Source organism: Trachypithecus francoisi, unplaced genomic scaffold, assembly GCF_009764315.1.
Source record: "Trachypithecus francoisi isolate TF-2019V2 unplaced genomic scaffold, Tfra_2.0 Lachesis_group11, whole genome shotgun sequence".
Lineage (NCBI taxonomy): Eukaryota > Metazoa > Chordata > Mammalia > Primates > Cercopithecidae > Trachypithecus > Trachypithecus francoisi.
Genome location: NW_022681456.1, coordinates 23,519,018 through 23,533,314, shown reverse-complemented (window position 1 = coordinate 23,533,314; position 14,297 = coordinate 23,519,018). Strand labels below are relative to the sequence as shown.

The following is a 14,297-nucleotide window of genomic DNA, read 5'->3' as shown; positions in this document are numbered from 1 at the left end:
AGGATTATTTGGCCTTGGAGCCGCCATCTATGGGACTTCCCAAGCACCCTCGGTGGTGGCAGGCACAGTTATTTAGATGTCAGGGTGGTGAGAAAAAACAGGATCTGCCCTAGAAAGTCTCCAAATCTAGACCAGGAGAAAAGTCGACCGTCAGCTACAGCATGGGGGTCCTACGAGGGCACGTCACAGGCTGCCTGGCTGGGGGACACCTTGGCTGAGATCTGAGGGTCAGGAGAGCCAGTGGGCCAGGGGTGTGTAGGCAACTTCTCTTACTGCATTTACCCAGCACACAACGCAAGCTCCTACTGTGTGCCACGCACCAGTGGGCACCAGTGCATGGTGGAGTGCTGGGTCCCTGCCTCATAGACAACACCCCCCACAGTCCCACATTCACCACTTTGGATCAGGTGCTGTGCCCCACAGATGAGGCCCTTCGCATAGGGGCATCAGGCAGGGGAAACAGATGCAGACCGGGAGAGCAGTCTGTTCAGGTGGTCAGCACGGGGAGGCAGCGCTTCCGTTAGACCCTAAAGGACCAGTGAGGCTTCAGTTATGGAGGGAAGAGGGCACATCAGTGTGAGAGAACGGGCCCAAGCCACAGTACCGACGCTGCCCAGTGACTGAGAGCAGGAGCCAGGGGGATGAGAGACCTTGGCTCAAATCCTAGCTCACAGATCCTCTCACGGCCACCAGAGGTCTCAAACTGGCGGCCTGTGGGCCACATCCCGCCCACCTGGTGTGTGGTTGGCCCTGCTGGGTATTTGAACGCTGCTTAAATGTGAATTTTCTCTGGACAGGACACACCCTCCCCGCCCACCTCCGTCCCTGCCATCTGTCCTCTATAGGCATTTGTTTGTGACCCCCGCTTGACACTCCTTGAATGTCTGACCTTCTCTTCTGAAGCACGGGGCTGCCATGAGGACTGCACAAGGGCAAGGCCGTGAGGGTTTGGCACAATGCCTGGCCTGGAGGGAATAGTCAACAGAGGGTGGCATATGAGAGGAAGCTGGGGACGCCGTGTGTGGCTCCAGGGGCCTGTGGGAAGGAGGTCTGGGCCAGGTGGCCAGGGCCTTGAATGCCACCCTGAGCAGCTCAGACTCACACAAGCAGGAGCTCAGTGGAGGGCGTTACAGAAAGAGGCAGCTGGGAGCTTGGAGGCAGTGGAGGGGGCTCTGACGAAGTCATCACCAACGCTACAACCATGTGCCCACTGAGGGTAGGCACTGAGCTAGGCCAGTTTTTTTTTTTTTTTTTTTTTTGAGACGGAGTCTCACTCTGTTGCCCAGGCTGGAGTGCAGTGGCCGGATCTCAGCTCACTGCAAGCTCCGCCTCCCGGGTTTACGCCATTCTCCTGCCTCAGCCTCCCAAGTAGCTGGGACTACAGGTGCCGCCACCTTGCCCGGCTAGTTTTTTGTATTTTTTTTTTTTTTAGTAGAGACGGGGTTTCACAGTGTTAGCCAAGATGGTCTCGATCTCCTGACCTCGTGATCCGCCCATCTCGGCCTCCCAAAGTGCTGGGATTACAGGCTTGAGCCACCGCGCCCAGCCTAGGCCAGCTCTTAACACCTCTCACAGAACCTCCCAGGTCAGCAGCGGTATTCACCCATTTCACATGAGGGATAATGAAAGCTCAGAGAGGGACAGTGGTGTGCCTAAGGCCACACAGCCAGTGTGTGGCAGAGCTGGGATTTGAACCAGAGCCATGGCTCAGAGTCCACGTTCCACCTGCAGCCCCACCCCTAGGCGCTGTAAGGCTGCCTGCCCCCCAGGCCTCTGTCTTCCCAGGAGTAGGAACTGCCTCACCAAGGTGGGTGGGGAGCCAGAAGGGGCCACAGGAGTAAGAGGAGCGTTGATGCAGCTGCCAAGGGCACTACCCCAGGCTTCAGGCAGGACCCGAGGAAGGCAGGGAGCTGTGCACCCCTCCCCACATCCTAAATCAATACTCAGTCACTGGCTACTGGCAATTATAGAAAAGCACAGAGAAATAAAATCCCCCTGCCATCCCATAACCCGCGCCCTCTTCCCCAGGTGGGCTGCTGTCAGCATTTGGGGCTTGTTTCTTCATGCCTTGGTTCCACCTCCTTCCAGAGAGGAGAGAGCCTGTGAGGGTGTAGTAAGCTACAGGCACGTGGGAGCAGCCTCTTTCCATGTGCCTGCCCCGTCCATATCCCCCACATCTCCAGGGCCTCTTGAACCTCATGTTTAGGGCCCAGCAAGTCCCATTGCTTCTGAGGGCCCCTGGGTGTGGGTACTCTGCCTGGAGCCGGCAGTTGGGCTGCTCCTAGGGCTTCCTTTGGCCTGTCTCCAGCCAGCAGCCTGAGGGGTCTTAGGAAGACCCCAGTCAGATCTCTGTCTTCTCGGCTCAGAACCTTCCAACGTGGAAGAAACCCCCACCCTTTGCTGATTGCATGCTTTTGGGAAACTCTTGAGTTTCCACTTCCTGCTCTGTACAGCGGGACCTGCATGAGTCGCCTACTGCTGTGTGACAAGCAAAACTCAGTGGCTTAAGGCAGCAACAGTCACTTAATATCTCTCATGGTTTTGGTGGCTTAGGAAGTCGGGAGCAGCTTGCCTGAGTGTTTCTGCTCAGGGTCTCTCATGAGGTTGCAGTCAGGATATTGGCCAGGGTTGCACTGTCATCTGAAGGTCTGACTGGGGCTGGAGGATCTACTTCCAAGAAGTCTCACATGGTCTTCTTGGCTGCAGTTCATGGCCACATGGGCCTCTTTCTCCATGGGCTGCTCCAGTGTCCAGACACAGCAGTGGCTTCCCCCAGAACAAGTGGTCTGAGAGAGTGAGGAGGAAGCCATAACTACTTTTATGACTGAGCCCTGGAAGTCATATTCTTTCACTTCCAGAGTATCATACTAGTTATACAGGTCAGTCCTGTTTAGTGTGGGTCTCAGGGACTGGACAGGGCATGAATACCAGGAGGTATAAAAATCATTAGTGTGAGTGGCATGGAGGCCAGCTGCCAAATGTCATAACTTGTCTGTTTCCTCATCAGTAAAACGGGGACTATCTTCCACCTCTAGGTTGTTGGGGCGTCCAAACGAGAGTCGTCAAGAAAAGCCATGGAGGCTGGATGCCGTGGCATCTCAAAGTGCTGACCTGTAATCCCAGCACTTTGAGACACCAAGGTGGGAGGGTCACTTGAGCCCAGGAGTTTGAGACCAGCCTGGGCAACATAGTGAGACCCCATCTCTACAAAAAATATAAAAATCAGCCAGGTGTAGTGGCACACCCTTGTAGTCCCAGCTACTTGGGAGACTGAGGCAGCAGGATCATTTGATCCTGGGAGGTCGAGGCTGCAGTGAGCTATGACTGTGCCACTGCATTCTACCCTGAATGAGACCCTGTCTTAAAAAAAAAAAAAAAAAAAAGAAGAGGAAGAAGAAGAAGAGCCATGGCCATGGAGCCTAGCACATACTATACACTCACCAAAATGAGCTTCTGTATTATGGCACTTTCTGTGGAATGGCAGAGGGACTAGGTCACCCTCAGTGAGCCCTGTTGACCACATGGGGGCAAAATGCCGCTTCTTTCAGTGAATGGGGACTAGGAACAGGCATTTTTCTTCTTCTTCTTCTTAAGGTTTTAAACACCTAATTTATTCCATCCATTAGATAGATTTTGTAGATTTAATCATTTTCACAGTTGGTGGCTCATTGGATACTCAAGATAAACTCCAAATGAAAGTATAATGGTGAGGACAAATGAGTTTTCACACCACAATGGCAGAAACTTGCTTGGGAAGAGAGTTTAAGAGGAACAAAAATACATACAGATATAATTTTTTTTTTCCCCGGCAGCTGCTTTTGCTGACTCCAGTAGGTTACCACAGTTAATTTCACCAGTTTTGTTCATCTGTAAAATTGCATAAAAGTGACATTTTTGTGCTCATTATAGCAACTGCTGATTTATGGCTGGTAAATGAAGAGCTGGTCCCTTTTTTGCGGGACTCTCCGAGTGGCGCTAAGTGCCCATGAAATTGCTTGTATAATGTAGTTTAAATCCAATCTCAGAGAAAGATTCCCCCGTTGGCCAAAGTGACATTTCCATTCTCCACACCGAGTTTATTTTCGGCCACTTAGGAGGAGGCTGCCCCGGGCAGAGTCAGGATGGGGGGCCATGGCCGGGTCTACTTGCCCAGCCCCAGTGAGGCCAGATGGACGGAGAGCCACCTACTTCTTCACTCCCTGCTGCCCTGGCCAGGTCAGACCACACCGTTCACCCCAGGGCAGAGGCAAATAAGCCGACTGAAGCTCATTTGCCTAGGCTCCTAGGCCTGCCCATGCCTTACCCTGCTTAAAACCTCCCATGGCTGCCCAGTGTCCCAGGTCAGGGCTTCTCCCCCTTGGTCCTGCTGACAGTTGGAATTGGACCCTTCTCTGTGGCAGAGCTGTCCTGTGCATTGTAGGATGTTTAGCGGCATCCCAGGCCATGACCCAGCCAATGCCAGTAGCACCTCTACCCCTAGCTGTGACAGCCAAACATGTCTCTACACAGCCAGAGTGCCCCGTGCAGTGAGAGCCGCTGTCCTGCAGTGAAGAGGCTCTCCCTGCTCTGGCTCAAGGCCCTCCTGGCCAGCTACCTCTCTTGGGCTTCTCTCTGCAAGCCTGCCCCGGGCTCCCTCTCTCCTGAGTCATTTACAGTTCCCACCGGACTGCTTACCTCCCAGGGCCGTTGCCTGGGCTATTTACTCTGCCTAAAATCTGTTTCTCTCCTCCCTTTTCACCCCTTCTACCAGTGGCCCAGGACTTACCCAGGATCTAGTTCCTTTTGGGAAGCTGTCTCTGGACCTCCATGTCCCGCCACTGCCTGTTCCTCTCCATCCCGTTTCACTTGGAGGAGCCCCCGAGGGTGTCAGGGACAATGCTTTAGCAGGATGGGACGTGGCCCGTGGCCTTCTGATCAGTGGGGAGGTAGCATGGTCCGCAATTTATCCCCGCTGCGATGCCAGTCCCACCTGTGCCCGTTGGAAGAGTGGCATGAGCCCCCTGCCCCTTCCTTATCTGGGAGGGCCCTTTCTCTGGGCAGACGGGGAGGGTATTAATACTGACGCTCACAGAACACCAGCTTTTGTTAATGCCATCTACCGTGCGTGACCTGTCAAACCCTCCCAGCCACCTTGGGATGCAGTATTAGCAACAGCATCACCCCATTTCACAGATGAGGAAGCAGAGGCCGAGTGGTGAAGCTCCTCTCCCAAGCCCCCCTGAGAGTCATGAGCTCTAAGCACCTGTGATGTACCTCACCCCCTATTGAGCCCCCTGGTGCCTCTATTCCTTGAGGCCACCTTGCAGACCTGGCATGATCATGACCCCCTTTCTACAGGTGGGAAAACTGAGGCTCAGCTGGGCAAACTACACGCCCAGCACCATTCCATCTGCCTCATGAACTCCACCACCACCACTCTCCACGCCCCCCTCAGCCCCAGGAAAGCCGTGGGCTGCCCTTGGGAATGTCTCAGGACCAGGGAGGGGCTTTGGATCGGGGCAGAAGTCTGCCTGCCATGGCCCTCCTTCCCCATGGCAGGGCCAGTTGTGTCCACTTACAGTGGCACTACTGGGTACAGCCTGCAGCACAGAGCATGCCCTTCAGCCCCACGTGGATGGCTCACTAAAAAGGCAGCAGCAGCCACGCTGGCCTTGCAGGTGACCAGTAGACTCAGGGAGGGGCCAGGAAGCAAGAGGCAGCAGCTCGCTCTGGCGCTAAGCCCCATCTGCCCTGTTCACATAGGAGCACGCTTAACCAGCCCATGAGGTGGGCAGGGGGTCACCATCCCGTTTCACAGGTGAGGAAGGGAGGCACAGGGAGGATAAAAGGGTTAGAAGGAAGGAATGTCCCCAGAGTGGTGACAGAATAAAAGATGACACCAAGCACTGGCAGGTTGTGGGGTCACTGGAACTCCTGTGCTCTGCGGGTAGGAGTGTAGCTGGGCATGGTCTCACAGGTAAATGGTCGGGCATTTTCTCCCAAAGCCGGGCAGGGGCATCTCCCCCGTGACCCAGAAATTCCATTCCTGGGTATGTTTCCAACAGAACTCTGCATGCGCTAGGGGCCATGGCACTGTATTTATTTACTTTTATTTTTTTGAGACAAGGTCTTGCTCTGTCAGTCAGGCTGGAATGCAATGGCACAGTCACAGCTCACTGCAGCCTCCAACTGCTGGGCTCAGGTGATTCTCCCACCTCAACCTCCAGAGTAGCTAGGACTACAGGCATGTACCATGATGCTTGGCTGTCTCTCTCTCGCTTTCTCTCTCTCTCTCTCTCTCTCTCTCTCTCTCTCGTTTTCCATAGAGATGAGGTCTTGCTGTGTTGCCCAAGCTGATCTTGAACTCCTGGGCTCAAGCGATCCTTCCACAGTTTCCCAAAGTGCTGGGATTACAGGTGTGAGCCACCTTACCCGGCCTGTGGCACTATTTCTATCAGCTAGAAACAACCCAAATGCCATCAAGAATAGAAAGGATGGGCCAGGCACAGTGGCTTGTGCCTGTAATCCCAGCACTTTGGGAGGCTGATGCAGGAGGACCACTTGAGCTCAGGAGTTTGAGACTGGCCTGGCCAACGTGGCGCAACCCTGTCTCTGCAAAAAATACAAAAATTAGCCAGGTATAGTGGTGCATACCTAGGATCACTTGAGCCTAGGAGGTCAAGGCTGTAGTGAGCCATGATTGCACCACTGCTCTCTAGCCTGGGTGACAGAGCAAGACCCTGTCTCTAAAAGAACAGAAAGGATGAACAGATTGAGGCATAGTCACACAATAAATACCATATAGCAATGAGACAGGCCAAACTACTCCCCAGGCAGCCACCTGGATGACTCTCACATAGTATGAAGTGACAGAAGCCAGGTGCAAATGAGTACATACTGCAGAATTCCATCTTACCACTTACACAAACCAGGCACAACCAGTCCGTGTTAGAAGTCAGGATAGTGGTTAGCGTGGTGTGGTTAGAGACTGGGAGGGGCCCGGGGACCCTGCAGGGGATTAGCAATGTCCTGTCTCTTGGCCTGGGTGCCATAAAACAAGTGTGTTCCTTTTGTGAAAGTTCATCAGGCTTATGATGCAGGCAGTTCCCTGCACTTTACACTTAAATTCAAAGTTTAAAAATGTAGAAGGAATAAGGAATGAAATGAATGGGAAATGAGTGGAGGGGGAGGGACTCGTGAGCCCTGTGGGGAAAGGTGGGCGTGGCCTCCTGATGGACCCTCACACGGGCTTTCCTCCTGCAGGCGAGGCGGTGGCCAGCGCCATGCATTCCTCCCGCTACCCAAGCCCGGCAGAACTGGACGCCTATGCCGAGAAGGTAGCCAACAGCCCGCTGTCCATCAAGATCTTCCCCACCAACATCCGTGTGCCCCAGCACAAGCACCTCAGCCGCACAGTCAATGGCTATGACACCAGTGGCCAGCGCTACAGCCCCTACCCACAGCACACCGCTGGCTACCAGGGCCTTCTGGCCATCGTCAAGGCCGCGGTTTCCTCCTCCAGCACGGCCGCACCAGCTGGGCCCGCCAAAAGTGTGCTCAAGAGCGCCGAGGGCAAGCGGACCAAGCTGTCACCGGCCGCTGTGCAGGTGGGCATTGCGCCCTACCCAGCGCCCAGCACTCTGGGGCCCTTGGCCTACCCCAAGCCACCTGAGGCGCCTGCTCCACCACCCGGCCTGCCTGCAGCCGCCACTGCCGCCTCCGTCATCCCCCTGCCAGGCCGGGGCCTGCCCCTGCCACCTTCCAACCTGCCCTCCATCCACAGCCTCCTCTACCAGCTCAACCAGCAGTGCCAGGTCCCGGGCGCCGCACCCCCTGCCTGCCAGGGCGTGGCTGTTCCCCATCCCAGCCCTGCCAAGCACGGCCCAGTGCCCAGCTTCCCCAGCATGGCCTACTCGGCCGCAGCTGGTCTGCCCGACTGCCGGAAAGGCACTGAGCTGGGCCAGGGAGCCACCCAAGCCTTGACGTTGGCTGGGGCCACCAAGCCTGCAGGGTACGCAGACAGCGGCCTGGATTACCTGCTGTGGCCGCAGAAACCACCCCCACCACCGCCCCAGCCACTGCGCGCCTACAGTGGGAGCGCGGTGGCCAGCAAGTCCCCCGAGGCTTGTGGGGGCCGGGCATATGAGCGGGCCAGCGGGTCACCCCTCAACTGTGGCGTGGGGCTGCCCACCAGCTTCACCGTGGGCCAGTACTTTGCAGCCCCCTGGAACAGTGTGCTGGTGACCCCCACCAGTGACTGCTACAACCCGGCGGCGGCGGTGGCGGTCACGGAGCTGGGGCCGGGGGCAGCCCGGGAGCTGGCTGGGCCTCCCGCAGATGCCCTCTCGGGCCTGCCCAGCAAGAGTGTGTGCAACACATCGGTGCTGAGCAGCAGCCTGCAGTCGCTGGAGTATCTCATCAATGACATCCGGCCGCCCTGCATCAAGGAGCAGATGCTGGGCAAGGGCTATGAGACGGTGGCCGTGCCCCGGCTACTCGACCACCAGCATGCCCACATCCGCCTACCCGTCTACAGATAAGGCCTGCCCTGCGGATGCACGGACACGCGGACGGGGCGTGGAGCAGGGAGGCAGGTGGAAGAACAGGGTGGGCGGCTCACAGGGGCGCTCAGCCCCACCCTGTGCCTGCTGATGCCCACAGGGAAAGCCAGGCTGGTTGCCGCCTTGCTGTGGCCGGATGGAGGGTGGCAGGGCAACCTCACATACCAAGGCCCCTCCCCACGATCAGTTGCCCCAGGACACAGGGAGGGCCTGGGGGCAGCCACTGACGCCCATGCCTTCCTTTAAGCTGGCAGAGGCAGGGAGAGAGAAACCACTCAAAAACAAGAATGGTTCTTTCTGGGCCTCCTGGGACAGAGGCCCAGGGTAAGGTGGGGTGCAGGAAGAAACGGGCGCATCAGAGTCAGGGTGGGGGCAGAGCAGCCCCCAGGGGTCAGGCAGCTATGTCTCCCCACAGACTCCCCAATATTCTGGAAAAGGGGCACAGGAGGCCGATAGGAAGTCACTGGGCCCAGAATGTCTCCCCACCAGCCAGGTGAAGACCACTCTGACAGAGGCCCCAGTGACTATACCAGTCCCCCTGTTCCTCCTCCCCTTGCCCCCACCATTCCTTGCTAACACAGAGTTGCACCCCATCCCCATTCTCCAAACCCTGGATTACCATCTTCCCCCTTCTCTCCAATACATCTTATAGGGCTGCTGGGTACAGTTGTGCAAGCTGGGCACTGCACAAGGGCACCTTGTCCAAGGAGACACCACTTTCACCTAAACTTGTATATTTATTACAATTTTCTGCATCTTGAGGAAGGGGCGTCATTTTCCTGTTCGCACAAAGGCACCACAGGGGCTAACGATGGGCCTGCAATCTTAGATCCCATTCAGAGAGAACCTCCCTTGCCTTTGAGGGGTCTCTTGGGACCGTCCTGGTTTTAACTGGGAGGCCCAATCCAACTCCTTTCCTGCAAACCACCCTCCAAAGCCTGTCCCACGCTATCAAGTGGGGGAAAGATAGGCAGGAGTCCCCTCATAAAGTCCCCAAGTCCTGGCCCCTCTGGCGCTCTGGAAGCGGTACTGTATCTCTCTCCAAGGCCTGTTCAAGCACTAAGTGCATTTACAAATCTCTGAGAATGTTTTTTTTTTATACTAAAATTGACCATTATATTCTACTGTGAGAAGTGCAGTCTGCACTATATTGTTTTAAAAACGAAGAGAAAGAAAAAAAAAGGAAAACACAGATGGTGTCTCAGCTGTCGGGTTGCTTTTGTAGCTCTTGTTTTCGTTTTCTTTCTTCCTCCCCTTAGGAGTGAAGGGGGCTGTCTCCTCCCAGCTGACCAGGCTTGCAGCCCAAGAGGGAAGCAGGCCAGGAACCTCCGGGTACCTCCTGTGCGTGGGGCATTCCGCACCCAGTGCTTCCCCTATTCCAGCTCTTTCAAGATGGACATTGTCATTTAGCACACAGGCTGATGGCCACTAGTCACGGCCAGCAGTCGATCCCCAGAGCAGCAGAGACAGAACCAAACGGGGGCCCTCTTCCTTATTCCCTCTATGGTGGTCTCGAGGGGGCATCTCCCCTCCATCACAATGTATTCCCAGCTCTTCCTCTGTACCTGGCATGCTCCAAGGGGCCATGGTGGCAGTGGGGCTGGGGACAGACCACAGTGGCTAGGCGGCAGCCATCTCCGTGGCCAACTGCATCTCAGCCAGGCCAGACACCCCAGTGCCCACCCACCCCCTGCTCTGGTGCCTGGGGATTTGCAGGAGACCACCCCTGCCCCAGGGAGCTCAGCATTTATTAGGCCCTGGCTGTGGACCAGGCATCTTCCTACATACTGTATCTTGCCAGAGCCGCACAACACCCTGGCAGGGTGGGAGGCGGTCTAGAGGAGAAAACTAAGACTTGAAGCAATCCGTGCGCGGTCACACAGCAAATCTGTGGGAAGCTGGGGTTCAAACCTCACAACATGGACTCTTCCCTGTGTCCCGTTCCTGCCTTCGCCTCCTCCCATCTCTTCTCCCCCAGCCTCCTAACCCAATATTAGGGCCGGAGAACTGGAGAGCTCCAACTAAGACAGGCCTCCCCTCCCATTCACAGAGCCCTGCTAGGGTGGCTGGCAATGGTGAAGTCCAGGGCAGAGATGGGGCAGAGGGGACGCCTTGGATTTGACTCTGCGGTGGGTGGTCCACCTCCCTGAGACCACGCATCCAAGTTGGGCAGCACATACTACCCAGTCCACAGAAGAGGAAACAGAGGCTCCGAGAGGAACGGACTGTGTCCGGGGGGGACCCGGGCCTTTCTGCACTGGGTCAATGAGCCAAGCACATCACCCCAGCCCCTGGGGAGCAGGAGCTGGGCCCAGCTGGGTAAGGAGCTGGGAAAGGCAGAGCTGCGTGAAAGTCTGCCAGGAATCGTCACAAATAGGACACAACTAGTATAAATAGCAATCGACAGAGCGCTTTTCTGATCTCACTTGAGTCTATCAGGTAGGTGATAAAATCATGCCCATTTTACATATGAGGACACAACCTGACCAACGGCCACAAGGATATTGAGAGGGAGCGAGGTGTTCTGGCTGCAAGCCCCACCCTCACCCCCATTCATAATCAAAGCCCGCCTGGGGGCATCCGGAACCCAGGGGAGCCGGGACAGGGCAAGCCCAGCAGGCCTAGCCTCTGCAGTGGGCTAGACTTGGGTTCCAGTCCTGACAATGCCACCGTGAGTGACCCTAACCAATCCATTTCCCAAGGGGGCGGCACCAGAACCAGAGATGGAATTCGAGCAGGCAAAAGCAGTGTCAGCACTCGGGAGGGAGCAGGGCAGGGAACCAAGGTCTAGGGCCAGGTGTTGTATTGGGAGATGGCCTATGGCTTAGCTGTTCCCAGTCGTCACTACTGGGGCCACCCAAGCACCAACTTGGTCACCCAGGTCCCCATGTCCTTGGTCAACCGCCAGGCGTACCCACACTGGGCATCAGGAGAGGGGAACCGGGAGAGGCTGGAGCCACTCTCCATGCCGGGTCTCTCACATTTGGATATCAGGGCAGAGGACGCACCTGCTATCCTGGAAAAACCTCCTCATCCTCCGCAGGATGGGGTCTGTGCGCATGGCATGCGGGGGCGCATGGCACAGTCAAGGTCTGGGCCCAGGAACGCAGCTGGGGCTCTAGCCCTGACTCCCTGTGCCTCCTTGGGCCTCAGTTTCCCCATCTAGGAACTGGGCTGGCTGGTCTCAAAGTGCCCTCTGGTGGCCATTCTAGCATGGTTTCTTTATACAATCAATCACCTTTGATTACCACATTGATGGGGGAGGACAGGTGACCAAAGCATTGCTATCACTGCTACAATTACCGAGATCCCACACTTACTACAGGCAGACCAGATACCAGGTTCAGGGCTAAACATTACTTGGTTCTCACAACCACTCAGCACAGCAGGTGCGTGCACTCACAGACAAGGTTCGTGAGGCCCATAGAGCAATCACTTTGCCCAAAGGCACACAGCTGAGGATAAAGAATGATGAAGTGGCTGGGAGAGAACACAGGCCTGTCTGATTTTGAGTCTGAGTTCCCAGCTGCAACCCTTTGCAGAGAATAGAAAACAACTGTCAACCGCCAAATGTGGCCAATGTGGCTCCAGAACCCGGGCCCAGCATTGGGTCCCAGAGCCCCAACTGCCCAGACGTCCCGGTGGCTGAGGGAGAGAGGAGAAGCCACCATTTCGTCCAGGTCCCAGGTGGGAGCTGCAGTCCTTCTCTAGGTCTCTGTTCTGACACTAGAATCCTTCTCTCTCTATTTAGCTGTCCTGGGCTCACACCGTTTACCACAGAGCTGTCTAATATGGTAGCCAGGTGTGCAGAAAACCTCGGCTATCACTTCCTGTCATAGCGACCATTAGAAGATCACCCCAGGTCAGAGACAGGTGACCTTACAGAGATCAGAGCTGCCCCAGGAGGCCACAGGGGCTCAGGTGCAGACTTGGATAGAGGAAGCTATGTTAGTGGACACTCACCTTTTCAGAGTGGCTCTGTGTTTTCTTCACTCATACCCCTGTCTTTAGATCACAACCCCATTTCTGGAGCGGGGAAACTGAGACAAGTTCCAACTTCTGAACTTGCCATCCAACAGCGACTCCTAACTTTGCCCTACTCGGCTCCCTCGGCTGCAGCCTGGACTCCACGCCCAGCTCCACGTATGCCCAGCACCACTGCGCCTGCCCAGTGCTCTTAAAGGGCCCACACCCCGTCCCGCCCCCAACGTTGCCGGAGAAGGTGGGGTCTGGCCAGTGCGGTAGGTGAGAGCAAGGGACTAAAGGTTTTCTGTTTAAATTGCCACCATCACCAGCTCTCCAGCAAGTGGCAGGGGAAGGGGAAGAGGCAGGAAAACTGAACTTAGTATCCCAGTGACTCCACGTGTGACCCTGGGGGACTTGTGTGCCTCTCTGAGCCTCAATTTCCAGATCTGTTGAAGGAAGTGGCGAAACCTGGAGGAGTGAGGTGGCATCAGGTGATGTGTGGACAGCATGATAGGGCAGATTTGTCCTGTAAGAGGACCCCTCTGAGTGCTGTGGGATGTAGTTGTCTGAGGGTCAGACAGAACTGGTTCCATCCTGAGGCTGTGTGCAGGTGTGTGTGGCCTCAGGCAAGGGATCACTCCTGAGTCACCTATTTCCCAACTGTAAAGTGAGGCTCTGACGGGGAGCTGTGGCTCACGCCTGTAATCCCAGCACTTTGGGAAGCAAAGGCTGGAGGATCACTTGAGCCCAGGAGTTCAAGACCAGCTTGGGCAATATCATGAGACCCCATCTGTACAAACAATTTGAAGATTAGCTGGGTGTAGTGGTGTGAGCCTGTAGTCCCAGCTACTCAGGAGGCTGAGGTGGGAGGATCACTTGAGCCCAGGAGGTCGAGGCTGCAGTGAGCCATTGTCGCACCACTGCACTATAGCCTGGGCAACAGAACAAGACTTTGTCTCATAAAATAAAAAAAAAAATGAGGCTACTATTTTAATGTACGTACCATGTGAGGTTTAACTTAGGAGATGGGTGGTCAAATCCCCTGGGTAGCACAGAGCTGTTAGGTAAAAGACATACAACAAAGTTAGATGGAGTATTCCCGTCCTCGCCTAGTGCAGCTGACTTCCCAGTCACTTTGGAAAGTGGGTTTTCCAGTCAAAAGAGTTTGAGAAACAGATGCCTATCCCGGCTCTTGGAGATACACAAATCGTATTAACATATTAAAGACACTAACAAATCCTGCAGGCAAGATTCCCTTTTAACTTTTTTGCAGTGGCACAATCTCGGCTCACTGTAACCTCCGCCTCCCAGGTTCAAACAGTTCTCCTGCCTCAGCCTCTCGAGTAGCTGGGATTACAGGCATGTGCCACTACGCCTGGCTAATTTTTGTATTTTTAGTAGAGATGGGTTTTGCCATGTTGACCAGGCTGGTCTCAAACGCCTGACCTCAAGTGATCTGCCTGCCTTGGCCTCCCAAAGTGGTGGGATTACAGGCATCAGCCACCACACTCGGCCCCCTTTTAGCTTTAACCCAGCATTTCCCTAACTTTTTTGACCACCTAAGTTTTTGTTTCCATCTATTTGCACCCTATGGAACAAACAGGACTTCAGGAAATACTGAGCCCTGCCTCTTACTGCAATTGGGGAAAATGGGTAAGTCCTTTCTCCTCTCTGGACCTCAGTTTCCCCAATTACACCACAAGGACTCATAATGAGTATGTGGCAGAGCAAGGACTGGAACCCAACCCTGACCTGGAGTCGCTGGGTCTCGTTTCTAGTACACCCTAACTG

At 55.4% G+C, this 14,297-nt stretch overlaps 1 protein-coding gene across 3 annotated transcripts in view; it reads left to right on the top strand.

The window, feature by feature from the left end:
• FAM222A (family with sequence similarity 222 member A) overlaps nucleotides 1-9,744 on the top strand; it is a 58,315-nt gene extending 48,571 nt beyond the window's left edge. For all 3 annotated transcript variants that reach the window (XM_033220684.1, XM_033220682.1, XM_033220683.1), the window contains exon 3: nucleotides 7,243-9,744. In XM_033220684.1, coding sequence (XP_033076575.1) covers nucleotides 7,243-8,519 — 1,277 coding nt within the window. In that variant the 3' untranslated portion in view covers nucleotides 8,520-9,744. The remainder of the gene's footprint in view (nucleotides 1-7,242) is intronic.
• Nucleotides 9,745-14,297: the final 4,553 nt, after the last annotated feature.